This window comes from Amblyraja radiata, chromosome 1 (genome assembly GCF_010909765.2).
Source record: "Amblyraja radiata isolate CabotCenter1 chromosome 1, sAmbRad1.1.pri, whole genome shotgun sequence".
Taxonomy (NCBI): domain Eukaryota; kingdom Metazoa; phylum Chordata; class Chondrichthyes; order Rajiformes; family Rajidae; genus Amblyraja; species Amblyraja radiata.
In genome coordinates this window covers 34,663,914-34,684,316 of record NC_045956.1, presented here as the reverse complement: position 1 = coordinate 34,684,316, position 20,403 = coordinate 34,663,914, and the positions used below count along the sequence as shown (strand labels likewise).

At 43.2% G+C, this 20,403-nt stretch overlaps 1 protein-coding gene across 1 annotated transcript in view; it reads left to right on the top strand.

The window, feature by feature from the left end:
• Window positions 1-20,403, top strand: part of slc9b2 (solute carrier family 9 member B2) — a 99,907-nt gene that overhangs the window by 25,846 nt on the left and 53,658 nt on the right. The window contains exons 3-6 of the mRNA XM_033020430.1: window positions 4,311-4,479; window positions 7,141-7,311; window positions 9,320-9,462; window positions 15,353-15,480. Of these exons, the coding sequence (XP_032876321.1) occupies window positions 4,311-4,479; window positions 7,141-7,311; window positions 9,320-9,462; window positions 15,353-15,480 (611 nt within the window). The remainder of the gene's footprint in view (window positions 1-4,310; window positions 4,480-7,140; window positions 7,312-9,319; window positions 9,463-15,352; window positions 15,481-20,403) is intronic.

Here is a 20,403-nt window from a genome sequence, read left to right as displayed (position 1 = left end):
GCACTATGGGAACTTCACTCGCTCCCCCGCAGGAACTATACATCAGAAGGTGCAACTCCAGAGCCAACAAGATCATGGAAGACCCCTTCCACCCCAGCAACGGACTGTTCCAGCTGCTATGGTCAGGCAAACACCTCCGTTGCCATGCTGTGAAAACGGAGAGGATGAGAAGGAGTTTCTTCCCAGAGGCCATTAGGACAGTAAACTCCTATCTCACCAGGGACTAACTTTACTGTACCAATTTACTGTTGTGTGATGTATTTTTTAAATTGCTGTTTTTTCTTTTTTTTTTTCCTCCCACAAATATGTAATATGTGAATATGTGATTCTGTTCCATTCTGTTTTGTAGTTTTTGCACAAATCCGCAAGCATTGCCACATTTCATTTCACTGCACATCTCTCATGTGTAGGTGATGAATAAACCTGACTTGACTTGACTTGATGTGCGGAGCAAATATTTTACACAGAGGGAAGTGAGTGCCTGGAATGCTCAGCTGGGGTTGGTGATGGGGTGACTTTTAAGAGGCTTTTGGATGGGCGCATGGACATGGCAGTGAATGGAGCGATATGGGTAATCTGCAGGCTAATAAGAGTTGGTCTTGTCATCATGTTCGGCACCAACATTGTGGGCTGAAGGGCTTGTTCGTGTGCTGCACTGTTCTATGGTATTCTATGACGGTTTGACATGGTGGATGTTGGGATGTTTTCATTAGCGAGAGAGTCACGAGCAAGATGGCAAATTACAATGTAAGAGGCCGGCCATTTAAAACAGGTGCATTGAAACTTCCTCTCTTGGAGGGGAGTGAATCTGTGGAATCCTCTGTCCAGAGGGTGGTGAAACCCAGAACACCAGAAATATTTAAGGTAGACACAGAGAATTATTTGAAGGATCTGCTCTTCTGGCATAGAAGAGGAGCTGAGGCCATATTGAATGAGGGCAGGTGGGGAGGGCCTAATGGCCCACTTCCAATTTCTTGTGTTCGTGTGATTGCCAATCTGAAAATAACCCATTTATCTCAACTCTGTTCTCTCAGTCAATTGGTCATCCCCTATTATCACATTATTATCCCCAGACCTTGCACTCTTATCTGATGCAGTGACCTTCTATGTGGCTCATTGAATGCCTTCTGGAAATCCAAATATACCACCCATGTCCAGTTCTCCTTTATCCAGCCAGGCTGTTACATCCTGAATAAAGGACAGGACAAATTGGGATTCTAGCTAATTTGTTAAATACTATTTTCTTTTCAGGTGAAGTTAGTGAAAATCTTGCAATCATTATATCCATTGTAGAGAGTACCTTGTGACCAAAATGTTTTACAATATTTCAACGCTTTCTCAGAAGTACATTGGTTGGTAGCATAGTGAATATCTTCATTAAATTCCTTCCATTTGGCCTATAAATCCATGACAATGAGATTTAAAAATTATGTTATATTGTGAATTCTTGTGTGAATGTTATTTGGACACTTATGCTATTTAAAAATGTTAATCTATTCTTAAGAAATTGATAGATGTTTAGATCTAGTAATTGAATTTTGTAATTAACTACAATTGGGTAACTAACTAATTATATGCTTTAATTTCAAGTCATCCAAGTAAGATTGTTTCATATTTGTTTCAGAATGCTTCAATCTATAATAACTGAAAATGTCTTTTAGTTCTCTTAATTTTTAAGAAAGTTATGGCCATTTGACTGTCCTCGATCACAGCTTTTGTGTTAAGTCAATGGAAAAGCAATAGGGAACAAGCTAATTTCCGAGTATGAAAATGGCCATAACTTTTTTAATACTGAAGATATGAAAGTGAATTAGGTGACAAATTCAACTTCTTTTTATGCTTTATCTGATGGGATAAATGACAGACTTGATTTTTAAAATCTCAAAATGTTGTAACATTGCTAGTCATAGCATCCCATCTATTGTTCTCAATTGGTTTAGCCTGCAAATGAATCCAGATCCACAAATGTGGTCAACCCTTTATGACCTTTTGTACATTTGTATGTGACAGGACATAATTTCTTTGTCACTATTGATGACTAGAGGAGATTTGTGTATACTGTACAATGTTAAATTATTTTGACCTCAACTTCAAAACCAAAAGCTAAAACAATATACAGAAAATCAAACAGCATTATTCCTTGATGGATGATCCCTACCTTTGGCTGGCACCCCTTATCTTCATATAACAGCACCTGTTTGCAATTCTGCTGCACCTTCACGTATCATTGTTATAAACAATGCTTGTGACCAGCATAGCAATTGTGTAATGTTACCATTACACACCCCATAGGTACACATGAAGATTATAGCCTGCTGTTGCAGAAATGCGTTAAACAAAAACCATTGTTGGGAAAATAAAAATTATGCTAACTGAACAATTAGTGGAGCTAATAAATTTGATAATCAGATTGCATGTGTTTATTCCTCATGTTTTTATCATAGTATTAGACTAAGTGGGACTCGTTGGCTCCCAGTCACACGGGAGGCCTGGTCCCCCAACGCAATATTCCACCACTCACCTGTTCCCCCAATGCAATGGCGGGAGCGTTCTATAGCCGGAAGACAGGGACGGCTTCAGGCGGGGGGCATCCTGCAGCCAGGGGAGGGGGGACGGCATCAGGCGGGGCCTGTCCGTGGGTGGGGGGTGTGGGGGGAGATGGGGGGTGGTGTGGGGAGAGGGGGGTTGGGTGGGGGTAGGGGGGAGATGGTGGCGGTAGGGGGGGATGGTGGTGGTAAGGGGGGTTGTGGGGTGTGTGTGTGTGTGTGGTAGGGGGAGTGTGACGGACTCTGGGGGAGGGGGGGTTGGTGAGGGGTGGAGGGGGGTGTAGGGGAGGGGGATGTAGGGAAGGGGGGGGGTGTGGGGGATGGGTGTGGGCGAGGTGTGGGGGAGGGGGGTTGGGGGAGGGAGAGTGTGGGGGAGGTGTTGGGGAGGGGGGGTGTAGGGGAGGGAGGGTGTGGGGGTAGGGTAGGGGGTGTATGTGGGAGAGGGTGGTGTGGGCCCCCACTCGCAGAACACAGCCCCTGCTCGCAGAACACAGAACACAGCCCCCGCTCGCAGAACACAGAACACAGCCCCCGCTCGCAGCCCGCTTCAGCTTTATTCTCCCCGCCAGATCCACCCCCAGCGGGTGTCGGAAGTGGCGTTACCTTCATGGTGACTGACAGGCTGCTCATCTCACGATTTTTTAACTTTTCTAATATTTCACCGGTCGGAACAAAACTTGGGGTACTCGGAGCAGAGGAGAACGGTGAGTAAGGTGGCAAAAAAATCCTGGCGATATATGGTAGCGTTTTTGTGCAAATTTATATACAGCGCAGACCGAAAGTGGTCAAGGTGAGAGTTTTAGTAATAGTATAGATAAGAAGACCATAGAACAGTACAGCACTTGAAAAAGCCCCTCGGCCTACAATGTCTGCGCCGAACATGATGCCAAGATAAAATAATCTCATCTGCCTGCACCTGATCCATATCACTCTATTCCCAAGATTCAAGAGAGTTTATTGTCATGTGTCCCAGATAGGACAATGAAATTCTTGCTTTGCTTCAACACAACAGAAAAAAAAACTGCATAACTATGTACCTGCCTGAAAACCCCTTAAACATCACTATCGTATCTGCCTCCATCACCAACCCAACAGTGCATTCCAGGCACCTGCTGCTCTGAAAATAAAATTTGCCCCATCAAAATTTGCCCATCACCTTAAAGCTGTACCCTCTATTCTTTGACATTTCCCTCCAAGGAAAAAAGTTATGACTGTCTACCTTATCAATGCCTCCCATAATTTCATATACTTCTATGTTTTCCCCTCAGCCTCTGATGCTCAGGAGAAAACGATCTAAGATCATATCAAGGAGTGTCTGCCATTTCCGTTTGAAAGTAGAGTCTTTTTTCAACAGCTAGATTTTAAAGATCCCCGTCTGGCGTTCCTGTGTTAACAACAATTTAGTAAAAACAGGGCGGTGGAATTACATCGTAGTCGTTAAACTTATTGGAAAAGATTAATTCTTAGCATTATTTGCTAAAATTTGCTTGGAATCGCAATGCGTTTAATAATAGATTATATTCTGGGATACAGGTAGTACAGGTAAGATAGAGGTGGAGGTCAGTGAGAAGGGAGAGTTGTGATATTGACTAAGGAGAACATCACGGCAGTACCTAGAGAGGATGTTCCTGGGCATGAACTCCCTCTATCTCACTCTTATAAACCTCCCACATCCTTTCATTATTCCATTACATTTTAATATATTATTTCATATCACGGAGTAGCTTTCTAAGAAATAATTTACATTTTTAATTCTTGTTCCAGGACTTCACAGACAAGGCAAATACCATAGATTTGCCGATAGAATTGGATGAAACTACCCTCTTGAACAAGAACAGTGAGAGCAATGAACCGACCCGAAAGCATCATCATAAACTCTGGAAGATATGTGCCTGCCCACCACAAGGAATCATTGCCAGCGTACTAACAAAGGGTTAGTGCAGTTTGGTATTGTTGCTCATTAATAACCACTGCAGCATTGTATAACCTGTATGTTACATATTACACAGGTTACAGTAACTTTGCCAGGTCTTTTTTTTAAATATTTTATTAGAAGTAAGTACAATACAGTGGTACCTTTTTACAGGTGCCTAATATATGTTAACATAATACATTCTCTGTACAACTTCATTTTTTATTTTTTTTAAGGAGAGAAATAAGAAAAAAAGAGATAGTAAAGAATAGGGAAAAGTGTAGTGTGTGTAAATAAAAAAGGAAAAGAGATAGTGAGGAAAAGAGATAAGCGAGAAAAGAGACCAGGAGGGGGATTATCAAATAGATGCAAGGAGATGCGTTTTTATGTTGTTCATCATCTTTCACCTGTACCTGAAACATTTAATTTTTACGATACTGTTGCACCACATGAATCCAAGAAATCAATAAATGGAGACCAACTCGTTAAAAATTGGTCTTGTTTATCTATTAGGAGGAGTCTCATTTCTTCCAGGTGTGCTGTGTCCAACATATTACTAATCCACATTTTAAGCGTTGGTATAATAGCATTTTTCCAAAATTTAAGTATGAGTTTTTTTGCTGTTATTAACCCATAATTAAAAAATGAGTTTTGGGATATGTTTAATTTGTTCCTGTCTCCCATTACTCCAAATATAATCTTTTCAGCATTAGGTTCCATTTTTATTTAAAATAGATTTGTGAATATATCAAAAATATCACACCAAAATTTATGAAGTTCTGTGCAAGAAACAAAAGAATGTGTAATATTGGCATTTTGAGAAAGACATTTATCACAGATGGGAGAGATATTTGGGTAGAATTTATTCAGCCTAGTTTTTGAATAATATAATCTATGTAATATTTTAAATTGAATTAAATTGTGTCTAGCATTAATCGAACATTTATGTATATATATATCAAATACTTTTCCCATGTTTCTTTTGAAATTTTTATTGTTAATTCTTTTTCCCAGTCTTCTCTAGTTGCCTCTGTTGGTGGTAATTCTCTATTTAAAATACTATTGTATAAATATGATATTAATTTTTGTGAGTCCGCCTTAATATTCATTGCTTCTTCCAATGGATCTAAAATTATACTTTGAAATCTGTGTATATATTTCTTCATAAAGTCACATATCTGTAGATATTTAAAATATTATTCAGTTTAAATTTTAATTGTAATTGTTGAAATGATAACAGATTTCCCATTGCGTACATGTCGCCTATCTTTTTAATTCCCAATCTTTCCCATTGTCCGTATGTTTTATCCATAAGAGATGGTTTAAATACCGGATTATTCACTATTGGTGTTAGCACTGATAGCCAGGTCTTGTAATTGGACTAAACATTTTATTAGATGTCCAATTAGAATGTCAGACATAAAACGGTATAGCTCAGGTACAGGCCATTCATAGAAACATAGAAACATAGAAATTAGGTGCAGGAGTAGGCCATTCGGCCCTTCGAGCCTGCACCGCCATTCAATATGATCATGGCTGATCATCCAACTCAGTATCCCGTACCTGCCTTCTCTCCATACCCTCTGATCCCCTTAGCCACAAGGGCCACATCTAACTCCCTCTTAAATATAGCCAATGAACTGGCCTCGACTACCCTCTGTGGCAGGGAGTTCCAGAGATTCACCACTCTCTGTGTGAAAAAAGTTCTTCTCATCTCGGTTTTAAAGGATTTCCCCCTTATCCTTAAGCTGTGACCCCTTGTCCTGGACTTCCCCAACATCGGGAGCAATCTTCCTGCATCTAGCCTGTCCAACCCCTTAAGAATTTTGTAAGTTTCTATAAGATCCCCTCTCAATCTCCTAAATTCTAGAGAGTATAAACCAAGTCTATCCAGTCTTTCTTCATAAGACAGTCCTGACATCCCAGGAATCAGTCTGGTGAACCTTCTCTGCACTCCCTCTATGGCAATAATGTCCTTCCTCAGATTTGGAGACCAAAACTGTACGCAATACTCCAGGTGTGGTCTCACCAAGACCCTGTACAACTGCAGTAGAACCTCCCTGCTCCTATACTCAAATCCTTTTGCTATGAAAGCTAACATACCATTCGCTTTTCTTCACTGCATTTCTAAACCTTTCCTAACATCGTAAATTTACTTCTTGCATCAGCTCTGGAGTGCAGTGCTGTGCACCTCATCACAGATTGAAATAGTAACTTGAGGTGGTGGAGCTGCCGAAAGGATACAGAGTGCTGGAGAAACTCAACGGGTCAGGCAGCATCTCTGGACAATGTGAATAGGTGATATTTCAGGGCCAGACCCTTTTTCAAACTGAGTTGCCCAGAGTCCAGTTTTATTACATAGTATTAGACTCGGGACAGGTTTTTCGCAATGTCTACTACGCCTTTTCAGACAGACAGGAACAAATGTAATGTATTTAATTTGTGGTTTTAATGTTTGTATGATGTTACAGCAGACATTTCATAACACTGTGGCACCATAAATCTTTAATGGTGTTAACAGCATGGTTACCATTGGTAACGCAGCAGAAATCCATGTGTTTATTGGTTTTCTGTTGACATGTTGCTTTCCAAATATAAATATAAAATCCTAGGTTGTCATTTTTGATTTTGAAGGATGTATTCTGATCGTCATATTAAACATTTTTTACCATTCTTTTCCAGTGATTATGATGATCCTGCTGTGGGCTGTTGTCTGGTCAATTACGGGACCAGAGTGCCTCCCTGGTGGTAATTTATTTGGAAATCTGATTCTATTTATCTGTGCAGTTCTGGGAGGGAAGCTGGTTGGAATGATCAAATTCCCGAATTTGCCTCCACTACCACCTCTTCTAGGTAAGTAAATGGAAGACGTAAACACAATAACAATCATGGTGCTCTACCCCAGAATGAAAGAAAAATAATTGTTTCTCCTAAATTGCAATGTGGTCTTCACTTTTAATGTATTAGTCATCTGTGATGTGTCTTGAAAGGCAATTTTTACACCTCAAACCAAACCATAATGTTCTCACTGAAACCTTGTCTCAGTATTCTCAGATTTTCATATTAGTTTAGTTTAGAGATACAGTGCAGAAACAGGCCCTTCGGTCCACTGAATCCGCACCTACCAACTATCTGTGCACATTAACACTACTCTACACACACTAGGGACACTTAAAAAAAAATGTATGCATTTAATACAATTAACCTACAAATCTGTACATCTTTGGAGTCATAGAGTCAAACAGTGTGATAACGGGCCCTTCGGCCCAACTTGCCCACACTGGAGTGTTGGAGGAAACCGAAGATCTCAGAGAAAATCCGCGCAGGTCACGGGGAAAACATACAAACCCCGTACAGACAAGCACTGCTTGTCAGGATCTAACCTGTATCTCTGGCGCTGTAAGGCAGTAGCTCTACCGCTATGCCACCATGCCTCCCATATATTAAAAAATCTAAATAATCATTATGTTTAGTTCAAGTACGTATTTGCTTCCTAAATCCAAAATATTTAGTTTATGTGTTTTCACCGTTGTATTATCAATCTAGTTAATTCCAATCATTGACAGGGCTCCTTTGAAAACATGAGAACCAATTAGACTTCTGAAGAATTATTGATAGATAATTTATCTGTTCCAGTTACTTTTGTATTTTTAAACAGTTAATCTGAATCATATTAGAACGCATGGAATTTTAACATTTTGGAAGCAGGTTTGTTTTATTGCACATGGCTTTTTGTTTTTGCATTCTCTCTCACCTCTTCACAGAATCATAAAGCATGAGAACAGGCCCACTGTGTCCACAGACTCCACACCAACCAGTGGGCACCCATCCGCATTAATCCCATCTCCCAGTATTTAGCACAGAGCCTTCAGATTGAAGTGCTTGTTGAGATGCTTCTTAACGGCTGTCAGAGGCTGTGCTTCCAGGTGTGGTCCAGGTACAACCACTCTCTGGGTGAGAAAGGTCCACCTCATATCCCCTCTAAATCTCATAGTCTGTGTCTTCTAATTTTATTCATCTCTGAAGCAGGGAAAAGGTACTTGCCATCTACCCTAACTATATCCCTCATAATGTTATATATCTGTCATGTCCTCTTTTGAACTTTTCTGAGTTTCTCCAGCATTTTTGTCTACCTTCAGTCTCTCCTCATAATATCCAACGCTGGACCCCATTGACCCAAAACTGTAGGACCAATCTCCCATGTTGTCGGCCTCACTAAAGTCCATGTAAGCCACATCTGCTGCGTGGCCTTTGTCAATACACTTTGTTACCTCCACAGATTAGTCAGATAAGATGAATCCTTGACAATCCATGCTGCCTATCTCTGATTTGTCCCTGCCTCTCCAAGCTATTATTAGGATATAGTAGACAGTCAGAATCTTTTTCCCAGAATGGAAAAACCAAAGACTAGAAGCCGTAGCAATAAGGTGAGAGGGGCAAAGTTTAAAGGAGATGTGCGGATTTCTTACGATTTTTTTTCCCAATAACTTCCTTGCTACTGATATTAGCAAACAGGCCTGTAATTAGTATTTTTTTACCCTGCTTCCCTCCTTGAAAAGGGGATCACATATATCTTCCCATAATCATCTGATACCTCGGTTGTGGCCACGAGATATAAAATCTCAGCTGAAGCCTCAGCAATTTCTTCCCCTGCTTCCTGTAGAACCCAGGGTCAATCTGATCTGGACTTGTAGATCTATCCGCCATAAGGCTGCCAGGTATCTTTATTTGCTGGAGACATGTTAGCCAAATGTTATCCAAGCTCTGATCCATAGCAGTGTTTGCTGTCAAGATTTAATTTAACATGACAGCTGTTTAATCTGTAATGTTTTCTTTGCACTTGTACCCGTGTGTGTATTAGGAATGCTACTTGCTGGATTTGCTCTCCGAAATATTCCCGTTGTCAGTGAAGCAATTTACATTGACTACAAGTGGTCATCATCCTTGAGAAGTATAGCGCTTGCGATTATTCTTACCCGAGCCGGACTTGGGTTGGACGCAAAGGTATGGACAATGTATTCTACACCACCATTTAGTGTTCTACAATGTGTTCTGCATCTCCATTTAATGTGTTCTACATCTCTATTTAATGTGATTTACAATGTTCCTCACCTCTATTTAGTGTTCTACAATGTGTTCTACACCTCCATTTATCACATATAAACCCACTGTTACTGAAATTGGATATTCCTCATTCATTGTTGTGCCACTGAAATATCTGGTAGCTGATCCTAACCAGTGTAGCCTTGAATTTCATGGCCAGGTAAAGGAACAGAACCTCTGGACGTGGGAAACTGGTGCAGCAAACAGTTTGGCTCAATGGGGTCAGGGTCAAGTTGTATCCTTTTGTGCCTGCTTCATCATTCAATGAGCTCCTGGCTTACGTTGTACCTTTCATGCACTAACTCGTATCTTTTAGTTCTCTCAAACTATCAATATCAATTGAATGAACTTAGTTAATTAGTTTGCAGACGATAGCAAGATTGCTGGGGTTTAAGGCTGTTAAGTTGCAGTGGAATATAGATCAGCTGTAGAAATGTGTGGAGAAAAAGCAGATAGAGTTTAATCTGAGCAAGTGTGAGGTGGTACACTTTTTGGGAAGTCAAATGTAAGGGTAAAATAGATATTAATGGCAAGACCTCTAACAGCATTGATGTACAGAGGGATTTTGGCTTCCTAGTCCATAACCTCCTGAAAATGGCAACACAAGTAGATGGAGTCGTTAAGAAGGCATATAATTCTGTCAAGGAGAATCTATACTTCACCCTCGTTAGACCTCATTTGGACTATGCAGTTGCAGCATGGGACCCATACACAAATAAAAACATTTCTTCCATCGAACGTGTCCAAAGACAGGCAGCTCGATTTGTTACTAACACCTATGAGAGAGAAGCGAGTGTTACCAAACTTCTAAATTCACTGGGGTGGAACCCTCTCCAAGACAGACGTGAAGCTCACCGTTTGACCTGTTTTTACAAAATGTTAAATGGTCAGCTCGACATAGATTACAAGACCTACACCAAACCCAAACCAATTAGGAGCAGACGAGGGCATTCGATCCAATTCGTGATTCCAGCTACAAAGACAGATGTGTACAGCAATTTGTTCTTCCCCCGCACAATTATAGCATGGAATAATCTCCACCCTACTATAGCTACCCAACCAGATGCAACTAAATTTAAAGTAGCTCTTTCTTCCTAATAACCCTTTCTGGCTTAAGTCCTCCCTCCACCACCTCCAGTTTAAATTCCATTTGGAATATTTTGTAGGACCAAGAAACCAAGACCAAGAAGAAGAGTCAGGAAGTCATGATGCAGTTTTAGCGGACTTTGGTCAAGCCGCATTTGGAGCATTGCATGCGGTTCTCAGATTCAGATTCAGATTCAGATTCAAACTTTATTGTCATTGTGCAGCGTACAGTACAGAGACAACAAAATGCTCGACCCATTACAATAAGGATGTGGAGGCTTTGGAGAGGGTGCCGAAGAGATTTACCAGAATGATGCCTAGATTGGGGGGCATTAGGGGATGACAAACTTGGATTGTTTTCTCTGGAGCACAGAGATTGAGAGGAGTCCTGATAGAAGTATGTAAAATTACAAGAGGCACAGATAGGATACAAAGGACATTTATTGTCACATACACCAATTGGTGCAGTGAAATTTAAGTTACCATGCAGCACACAAATAAGATAAGCACAACACTTTAGAGCTTAACATAAAATATAAAAAACATCCCCCCCACAGGGGATTCAACGTTTCCCACTGTGAGGGAAGGCACCAAAGTTCAGTCCTCTTCCTCTGTTCACCCGTGGTCGGGGCCTATTGAGGCCTCCGCAGACGCCGCAATGGCGACCCGATGTTTTAGGCACTCGAACAGAAGAACACGCTCAGCGGCCCAGAGCCTCAGAATCGGCCGCTTCCTACCAGAGACCGCAGCCTCCGAAGTTCACAGGCCGAGCTGGGCGGAGATTCAATGCTGGCGACCTTGGCGAGAGATCCCAGGCTCCGCGATGTCAAAGTCAGCGCCACCAACGGCTGGAAAGTCAGCACCGCCAGCCGCTGGAGCTCCCGCCGCCCGTGGTTAGAAACTCCGCAGACCACAGCTCCACAGTATCAAAGTCGGCAGTCCCAGCACTCTGGAGCTCCAACACGGCGATTCCCGGTAAGGCATCGCTCGCTTCGCGAAGGAATCCAGTGCTGCGCCGCTGCTGAAGCTGAAGCTCTGGCCGGTCTCCGGCAGGAAAGGCCGTGCCAATCCAGATGGTAGGCCACGAGGAGGGGGCGCAGATGCGGCTCGGAGAATAATCGCATCCTGGACCAGGAAGTGACTAAGAAAAACAGCTTCTCCCTCCCCCCACATAAAAAAGACTAAAAGACCTCCAAAAACAAACTTTAAAACAGACTAAAAATAACAAAAGAATGAAAGGACAGACAGCTGCAGGCGAGGCAGCCACACTCAATGGCGCCACCACTCGACCGTGGTGATCGATACAATATGTAATAACCTTTTTCCCAGGATGGAAGTATCAAATACTTGAGGGTATAACTTTAAAGTGAGAAGGCAAAGTTTAAAGGAGAGATGGAGGGCATGTTTTTTATTCAAAGGATGGTGGGTGCCTGGAACGTGCTGCCAGGAGTGGTAGTGGAAGCAGATACGATAGTAGCATTTAAGAAACTTTTGGATACGCAGGGAATGGAGGGGTATGGGTTATGTGCAGGTAGATAAGAGTTGGTCTTGGCATTGTGTTCGGCATAGACATTGTGGGCCGAAGGGCCTGTTCCTGTGGTGTGCTCAGTAATTGAACACTGCAGACCTCTAGGGTATGTAATTCAAAGATTCACTATCCATTTTTCTCAACTCTGTCCTGAATCCCCCAACCCATGATTTTATACAGCTTTGCCATGAGAAGCATCAGCCTTAACAAGTTTTTGATTTTTCAATAAAACTACATCTCATCCGAAACTCAAGAGTACAAGCCTGTATTGTTTAACCTTTTCTCCGAGGACAAGCCCACCATCCCAGGATCACTGTAGTAAACCTTCAGTGCTCCCCTTTTATTGCTTATGTCCTCCTTTAGGTTGGAGAACCAGGACACAGTATTCCAGATCAATGCTTTATATAATTAGACCAAGATGTGATCAAATCCTCTTAGAATAAAGCTCAATGTAACGTTGCTATATTTTTAAATCTCATACTTTGAGTTCTAGGTATGTTTTTATTATATATTCTAGCCTATGGATTCTAACTCTATGGAGAATTGAAGTTTGGTGATCATGTTGCAGTTATTAATTAAGAGTATTCTGTTCAGTTTTGGACGCCATGTTATAGGAAAGATGTCAAGCTGGCAAGAGTACAGAGAAGATTTACGAGGATGTTGCCAGGACTCAAGGGTCTAAGCTATAGGGAGAGGTTGAGTAAGCAAGGACTCTATTCCTTGGAGCACAGGAGGATGAGGGGTGATCTTATAGAGGTGTACAAAATCATGAGAGAAATAGATCGGGTAGGCACATAGAATCTCTTGCGCAGAGTCGAGGAATCGAGAACCAGAGGACATAGGTTTAAGGTAAGGGAGGAAAGAATTAATAGAGGCATACAATGTGGGAACAGGCCCTTTGGCCCAACTTGCCAACACTGTCCAACATGTCCCAGCTACACTAACCCCACCTGCCAGCGTTATGTCCATATCCCTCCAAACCTGTCCTATCCATGTACCTGTCTAACTGTTTAGCCCCAGCCCCGACCATCTCCTCTGCCAGCTTGTTCCATACACCCACCACCCTTTGTGTGAAAATGTTACCCCTCAGATTCCCATTAAATCTTTTCCCCTTCAACTTAAACCTATGTCCTCTGGTCCTATATTCACCTACTCCGATCAAGAGACTCTGCGCATCTACCCGATCTATTCCTCTCATGATTTTATAACCATATAACATATAACCATATAACCATATAACAATTACAGCACGGAAACAGGCCATCTCGGCCCTACAAGTCTGTGCCGAACAACTTTTTTCCCTTAGTCCCACCTGCCTGCACTCATACCATAACCCTCCATTCCCTTCTCATCCATATGCCTATCCAATTTATTTTTAAATGATACCAACGAACCTGCCTCCACCACTTCCACTGGAAGCTCATTCCACACCGCTGCCACTCTCTGAGTAAAGAAGTTCCCCCTCATGTTACCCCTAAACTTCTGTCCCTTAATTCTGAAGTCATGTCCTCTTGTTTGAATCTTCCCTATTCTCAAAGGGAAAAGCTTGTCCACATCAACTCTGTCTATCCCTCTCATCATTTTAAAGACCTCTATCAAGTCCGCCCTTAACCTTCTGCGCTCCAGAGAATAAAGACCTAACTTATTCAACCTTTCTCTGTAACTTAGTTGTTGAAACCCAGGCAACATTCTAGTAAATCTCCTCTGTACTCTCTCTATTTTGTTGACATCCTTCCTATAATTGGGCGACCAAAATTGTACACCATACTCCAGATTTGGTCTCACCAATGCCTTGTACAATTTTAACATTACATCCCAGCTTCTATACTCAATGCTCTGATTTATAAAGGCTAGCATACCAAAAGCTCTCTTTACCACCCTATCTATATGAGATTCCACCTTCAAGGAACTATGCACGGTTATTCCCAGATCCCTCTGTTCAACTGTATTCTTCAATTCCCTACCATTTACCATGTACGTCCTATTTTGATTTGTCCTGCCAAGGTGTAGCACCTCACATTTATCAGCCTCTATAAGTCATGATTTTGTACACCTCATCCTCCTGTGCTCCAAGGAATAGAGTCCCAGCCTACTCAACTTCTATAGCTCAGACCCTCTAGTCCTGGCAACATCCTCGTAAATCTTCTCTGTACCCTTTCCAGCTTGACAACTTCTTTGCTATAACATGGTACTCAGAACTGAATATAATATCTAAATGCGGCCTCATCAACGTCTTATTTCCAAGACAACATGACCTCCCAACTTCTATACTCAATACTCTGACTGATGAACACCCATGTGCTAAAAGCCTTTTTGCCCACGCTATCAACCTTCAAGGAACCATGAATCTGCACTCCTAGATCCCTCTGCTTTACAACACTCCCCAGAGGCCTACCGTTTCTCTGTATTAAATTCCATCAACCATTCCTCTGTCCACCTGGCTAATCTATCTGCAGCAATTTTTCACAACCATCTTCACTATCTGCAAAACCACCCACGTTTGTATCATTAACAGACGTGTTAATCTTGCCATGTATATTCTCATCCAAATCATTGACATAGATGACAAACAGTAACGGGCCCAGCACCGAACCCCGAAGCATACCATTAGTCACAGGCCTCCAGTCCTAGAAGCAACCTTCCACCACCACTATCTGCATCCTTCCATGAAGCCAATTTTCTATCCATTCAGCTATCTCTCCTTGGATCCCATGCAATAGGAACCTGAGGGGTAACTTTTTCATGCAGAGGGTGGTGGGTGTATGGAACGAGCTGCCAGATGAGGTAGTTGAGGCAGGTAGTATCATAATGTTTAAGAAACATTTAAGGATACGTTAGGTTTAGAGAGATATGGGCCACATCCAAGTAGTTGGGGCATGTTGGTTGGAGTAGGCAAATTGGGCCGAAGGGCCTGTTTCCACACTGTATGACTATATGATTCCATATTTCGGTACTCTTTATATTCCTCTTCAGTTCTTCCATTCAACCTTGCATGTGATAATGTTTCACCTGAGTTGCTGTGGGAGCAGCCGTGGTCACGGTGCATTGGAGTTCTCAGCTCTGACTCACAGTCAGGTTGGCTGAAGCAAAAACACCGCCATCACGATTGGGACTAGTGTTGAGCTTATTGTCTTTGTTTTTTTTGGATTGACTTTTCACCCCATCTTTTATTATCAGGCTCTTCGGAAGTTGAAGGCTGTGTGCCTGAGGCTGGCATTTGGCCCTTGTCTTATGGAAGCTGGTGTTTGTGCTGTTCTTGGACACTACCTACTGAAGCTGCCCTGGGCTTGGAGTTTTATTCTGGGGTAAGGACTGCTGAAAAATTACACACAGCAAAAGTAGCAAATACTGAATTCCAGATAGGTTTCTAAGATTTATTTTAAGATTCCAGGAAAGTAATATAATACTTATAAAAGTTTAATGTCATAAGTTTAACGACCACGGGACTTACCATCGCCCGCCGGGGGCTTTAATATCGGGAGAGGATGAAGAGCAGGGGTGAGACAAGACTTTGCCTTCCATCACAGTGAGGAGGAGACTCACTGTGATGGATGTTTGTGTGAATTGAGTTGGTTGTGTGTCTTGTAAAATTGTTTCTTTTTGTTGTATGGCTGCAGAAACCAAAGTTCCTAACAGAAAAATCAAGTTCATTGAATTGAATTAATTGCTTCTCTCTGGAAGCAAAAGGATAAGTAATTCGAAGCACAAGGATGACGGGGAAAGCAATTTATCATGATATACTAGGTACACAAAAATGCTGGAGAAACTCAACGGGTGCAGCAGCATCTATGGAGCGAAGGAAATAGGCAACGTTTCGGGCTGAAACCCTTCTTCAGACCGAAACATTGCCTATTTCCTTCGCTCCATAGATGCTGCTGCACCCGCTGAGTTTCTCCAGCATTTTTGTGTACCTTCGATTTTCCAGCATCTGCAGTTCCTTCTTAAACACATATCATGATATACTTCTGGACTTGATATTCCAGTTTAAATTTTAAAGTGCAGTTGAATGTTTTAATGGTTTTACGAACATAAGTGAATGTATTTGCAAAAATAAAACTGTAAAGATAGTTGTCCACAAATTAATTAGACCTAATGTTATCTCACTAAAATCAGTGAGATAACATCGGCAAAAGTTTCAGTTATTGTTTAGTTTATTGTCACGTGTACCGAGGTACAGTGAAAAGCTTTTGTTGCACGCTATCCAGTCAGCAGAAAGACAATACATGATTACAATCGATCTATTTATAGCGTATAGATACATGATATGGGAATGACGTTTAGTGCAAGGTAAAGCCAGCAAAGTTCAATCAAGGATAGTCCGAAGGTCACCAAAGAGGTAGATAGTAGTACAGCACTGCTCTCTGGTTGTAGTAGGATGGTTCAGTTGCCTGATAACAGTGTAGTATAAAGTGTCCCTGAATCTGGAGGTGTGCGTTTTCACACTTCTTTACCTTTTGCCTGATGGGAGAGAAGAGAAGAGGGTGGCCAGGGTGAGACTCATAGAGTGATACAGTGTGGAAACAGGTCCTTTCGGCCCAACTTGCCCACACCAGCCAACATGACCCAGCTATACTAGTCTATTTTACTTCGGAGTCACGTTAGCGATTCCGTGAAGAACCCGTTCAGCACGCATGCGCGGCATTACGTCCAGCAGACGTCCCGCTTGGAGTCGGGCGCTCCCGCTATGGAGGTGAAAGAACGGACCGTCAGGTAAGCTGACGTCGGTTTCCTTCACAGGGAGCCTTCTGCTGTCCGGCAGAGAAGAAAGGCTCTGCAACAAACCTGTCCCCCGCTCGACTCCACGGAGGAGCCTTCCACCTGGGGCGGGGGGGCAGCAACGGAACAGACCTGTCCCCGCTCGACTCCACGGAGGAGCGTTTTCCATCTCGCGGGGGCAGCATCAAGGCAGTAGGACCGCTAACCCAGCGCTCCGCTATCCCGACACCGTGCCGAGCCCAGCCCGCTAGCGCCTCAGCAGCGGGCTGGAAGTAACGCCACGGAGGCGTCCGGCCGGTGGCTCCGACTTATCGGACGGGACGTCTTTCCACCCGCACGGGAGGAAAGACAGCTGCCTGCACAGACCTGCCCCACGCTCGACTCCACGGAGGAGCGTTTCATCTCGCGGGGGCAGCAACAAGGCGGTAGGACCGCTTACCGGGCGTTCCGCTACCCCGACACCGCGTCCGAGCCCAGCCCCGCTAGCGCCTGAGCAGCGGGCTGGATGTACAAGCCAAGGAAGAGGCGTTCCGGCCGGTGGCTCCGACTTATCGGACGGGGACGTCTCTCCACCCAGGCGGGGGAGAGACAGCCGCCTGAGCCGCATGGAGCGGCTCTTGGAGCAGGAGCTCCAGCGAGGTGCACCCCAGGAGGGGCGCTCTCGCAGAGGGAGGTCAGGCACTCCCTCCACAGTGCCTTGTGCACTGTCCATTGCTTCCTCCTTTCCAGAGGATAGCTTTGGTGACCAGGACTGGGCTGGTCAAGAACAGGGGCAATGGCTGAAGATCTCGGGAGTATGCAAGGGGTGCAGGAACAGGGAGAGCTGCTAGGTGTGGTGGACAGCTACGTGGAAACCCCACGTGCAGGAGGCCGTTAAAAGCCTGACGACAGCCATCACATCGTTTTTTCTCCTTGTTCCATGGACAAATACGGAGATGATCACAACCTTCGTAAACAAGTCATAAGACCTGCCATAAAATCCTACATTGCGGGGTTGTGCATACCCCAGCCACTGAGCCAGACCCACTGCTCTTTGGGGAAAAAACCTCACAAAGCATATGAAGGACATGCAAGAGGTTTTACAAAACATTCGGCTCATGAGGGCAGGGCCGGGACGAGTAACCAAAAACAGTAATTCCTACGCAGCAGCACCCCATCGCATCCATCAGTCAACGTCTACCATATCGGACTGATGAAAGCTCGGGGTCCGCATCTATCACCGAAAGTCTTCTTTAGACAAGGGCCCAGAGCGGACCCCATGGAAAATTTGCCACCCCCCAACGTCACCGCCACGTCAGACGACGTGCAACACTCGTTGGACCGGCAGGAAACAGAAGAATACCCATAACCATGGAGGTAGGTGGGTCTGGTTCCTACCAGTATATAGAGTAATACTAACACATGGGAGTCTATCACGAGTGATCAGTATATACTCAATGGCATTAGTGAATACAATTCATACTAGAAAAATTGCCACCAGGTCAACATTCACCCCAGAGGGTATTTTTCCCCTCTCCGTTAAAGAAACAAGAGGGACAAGCTGAACTGGTGAGAATAATTACAAAGGGTATCATGGGAAAACCTGAACCCTTGCAATTCGTATCAAATATATTCACTAAACCCAAAAAAGATGGTGGATGTCGCATCATCATTGACTTAACTTCACTAAATATGTTTGTTAAGTATATACATTTCAAAATGGAACCGGTTGTTACTGCCAAACAACTAAATTCCAAAGGATATTTCATGGCAAGCATTCATCTTAGAGATGTTTACTATTTAGTACCATTCACAAGGATCATCGCAGATACCTGAAATTTACCTGGATGGGGCAGCTATAGCAGTTTAAAGCGTTACCCAATGGGCTCACATCAGCCCAAGAGTGTCACCCAGACACTAAAACCAGCTCTGGCAATATTCAGAAGACAAAAACATATTGTCATGGCATATCTTGATGATATCCTAAATGGTAGGCAAGACCATGAATTTGACTATGTTAGCTGTTCAGCTACCAAACAGTTATTCGAAACCCTGGGGTTGTCTTACATCCAGATAAATCTAAGTTGAAGCCATCCACTATCATGGACTACTTGGGCTTCACAATTAATTCAGTCTACGTGACTGTAACATTGCCAAGAGACAACATAGTTGAATTGGCACAATCATGCAACAATTTAATGGTCAACAAACTACCAACTACTCGACAAGTAACAGAGTAATTGGGAAAATGGTAGCAGCATTTCCAGCTACATAATTCGGACCTTTGTACCAAAAACGACATACAGGTCATTATTGATCGTTTCATGAAGTTACCCACTGAAGTAATATCAGAACGACAGTGGTGGGCAAAAAACGTTTGACATAGTTTCAGCCTATTATTATCACTAACCCTACGTCAGTTATCCAAACAGATGCCAGTACTCAAGACTGGGGAGCAACTAGCTCTATATCCAGCACATGTAGTAGATGGACTAACCCAGAATCATCGTTACCACTTACACTGGGCATTAATTATCTAGAGATGTTTGGGTGACTTTTATGGTTTAAAAGCATATGCATAAATATGCATCACTTGCATGTACGGTTATAAATAGATAATACTATGGTGGTGGCCTACATTAACCATATGGGCGGCATAAAATCGGTATCATACGACAAGTTGGTCAACACAATTTGGCAATGGTGTGTCCAAAGACATATTTGGCTATCAGTAACTTACCTGCCAGGTAAGCTAAATACAGTGGCAGACACCAGGTCACATAAATTTAATGACAACATCGAATAGATGTTAAAACCCCCCCCCCCAAAAAAATTTCACAAAAGTTATCAAGCAATATGGCACGCCAGATATCGATTTATTTGCATCAAGGCTAAATCACCAGGTACCTATGTATGTCGCTTGGGAACCAGACCCTGAGGCAGCAGCGGTAGATGCGTTCGCGCTGGATTGGGGAAATTCTTCTTCCATGCATTTCCTCCCTTCTGCCTCATCAGTCGGGGACTACGCACAGTACAAATGGACTCTGCTTCAGGTATTTTGATAGTACCCGACTGGCCTACACAGCCATGGTTCCCAATACTCCATGACATGGTTGTTGAAACTCCGATGGTATTCCCCAGTGACCCAGAGTTATTAACACCCAGTGTCGGGCACAAGCCACCCGTGCCATGAAAAAAATCAAACTCCTGGGTTGCAGATTCTGCACAAACCACTTCTGGGACTGGGATTATCATAACAAACTGTCGACACCATGTCAGCATCCCTCCGAACATCCACTAAAAAACAGCACTTGTCCAGCATCAAAAAATGGGAGAAGTACTGCTTGGATACAGGGACCACCTACTCAACCGCTACAGTTACCAACGTACTGGAATTCCTGGTGAACCTTCACCACGATGAAGGACTTCAGCTACAGAGCCATCAACACAGCTAGAATTGCCCTGCCTGTCTATTTCAAAACCAGCTCCAGGACAACAGGCCATGGGGTCCCACCAGCTGGTGGTCAAACTAA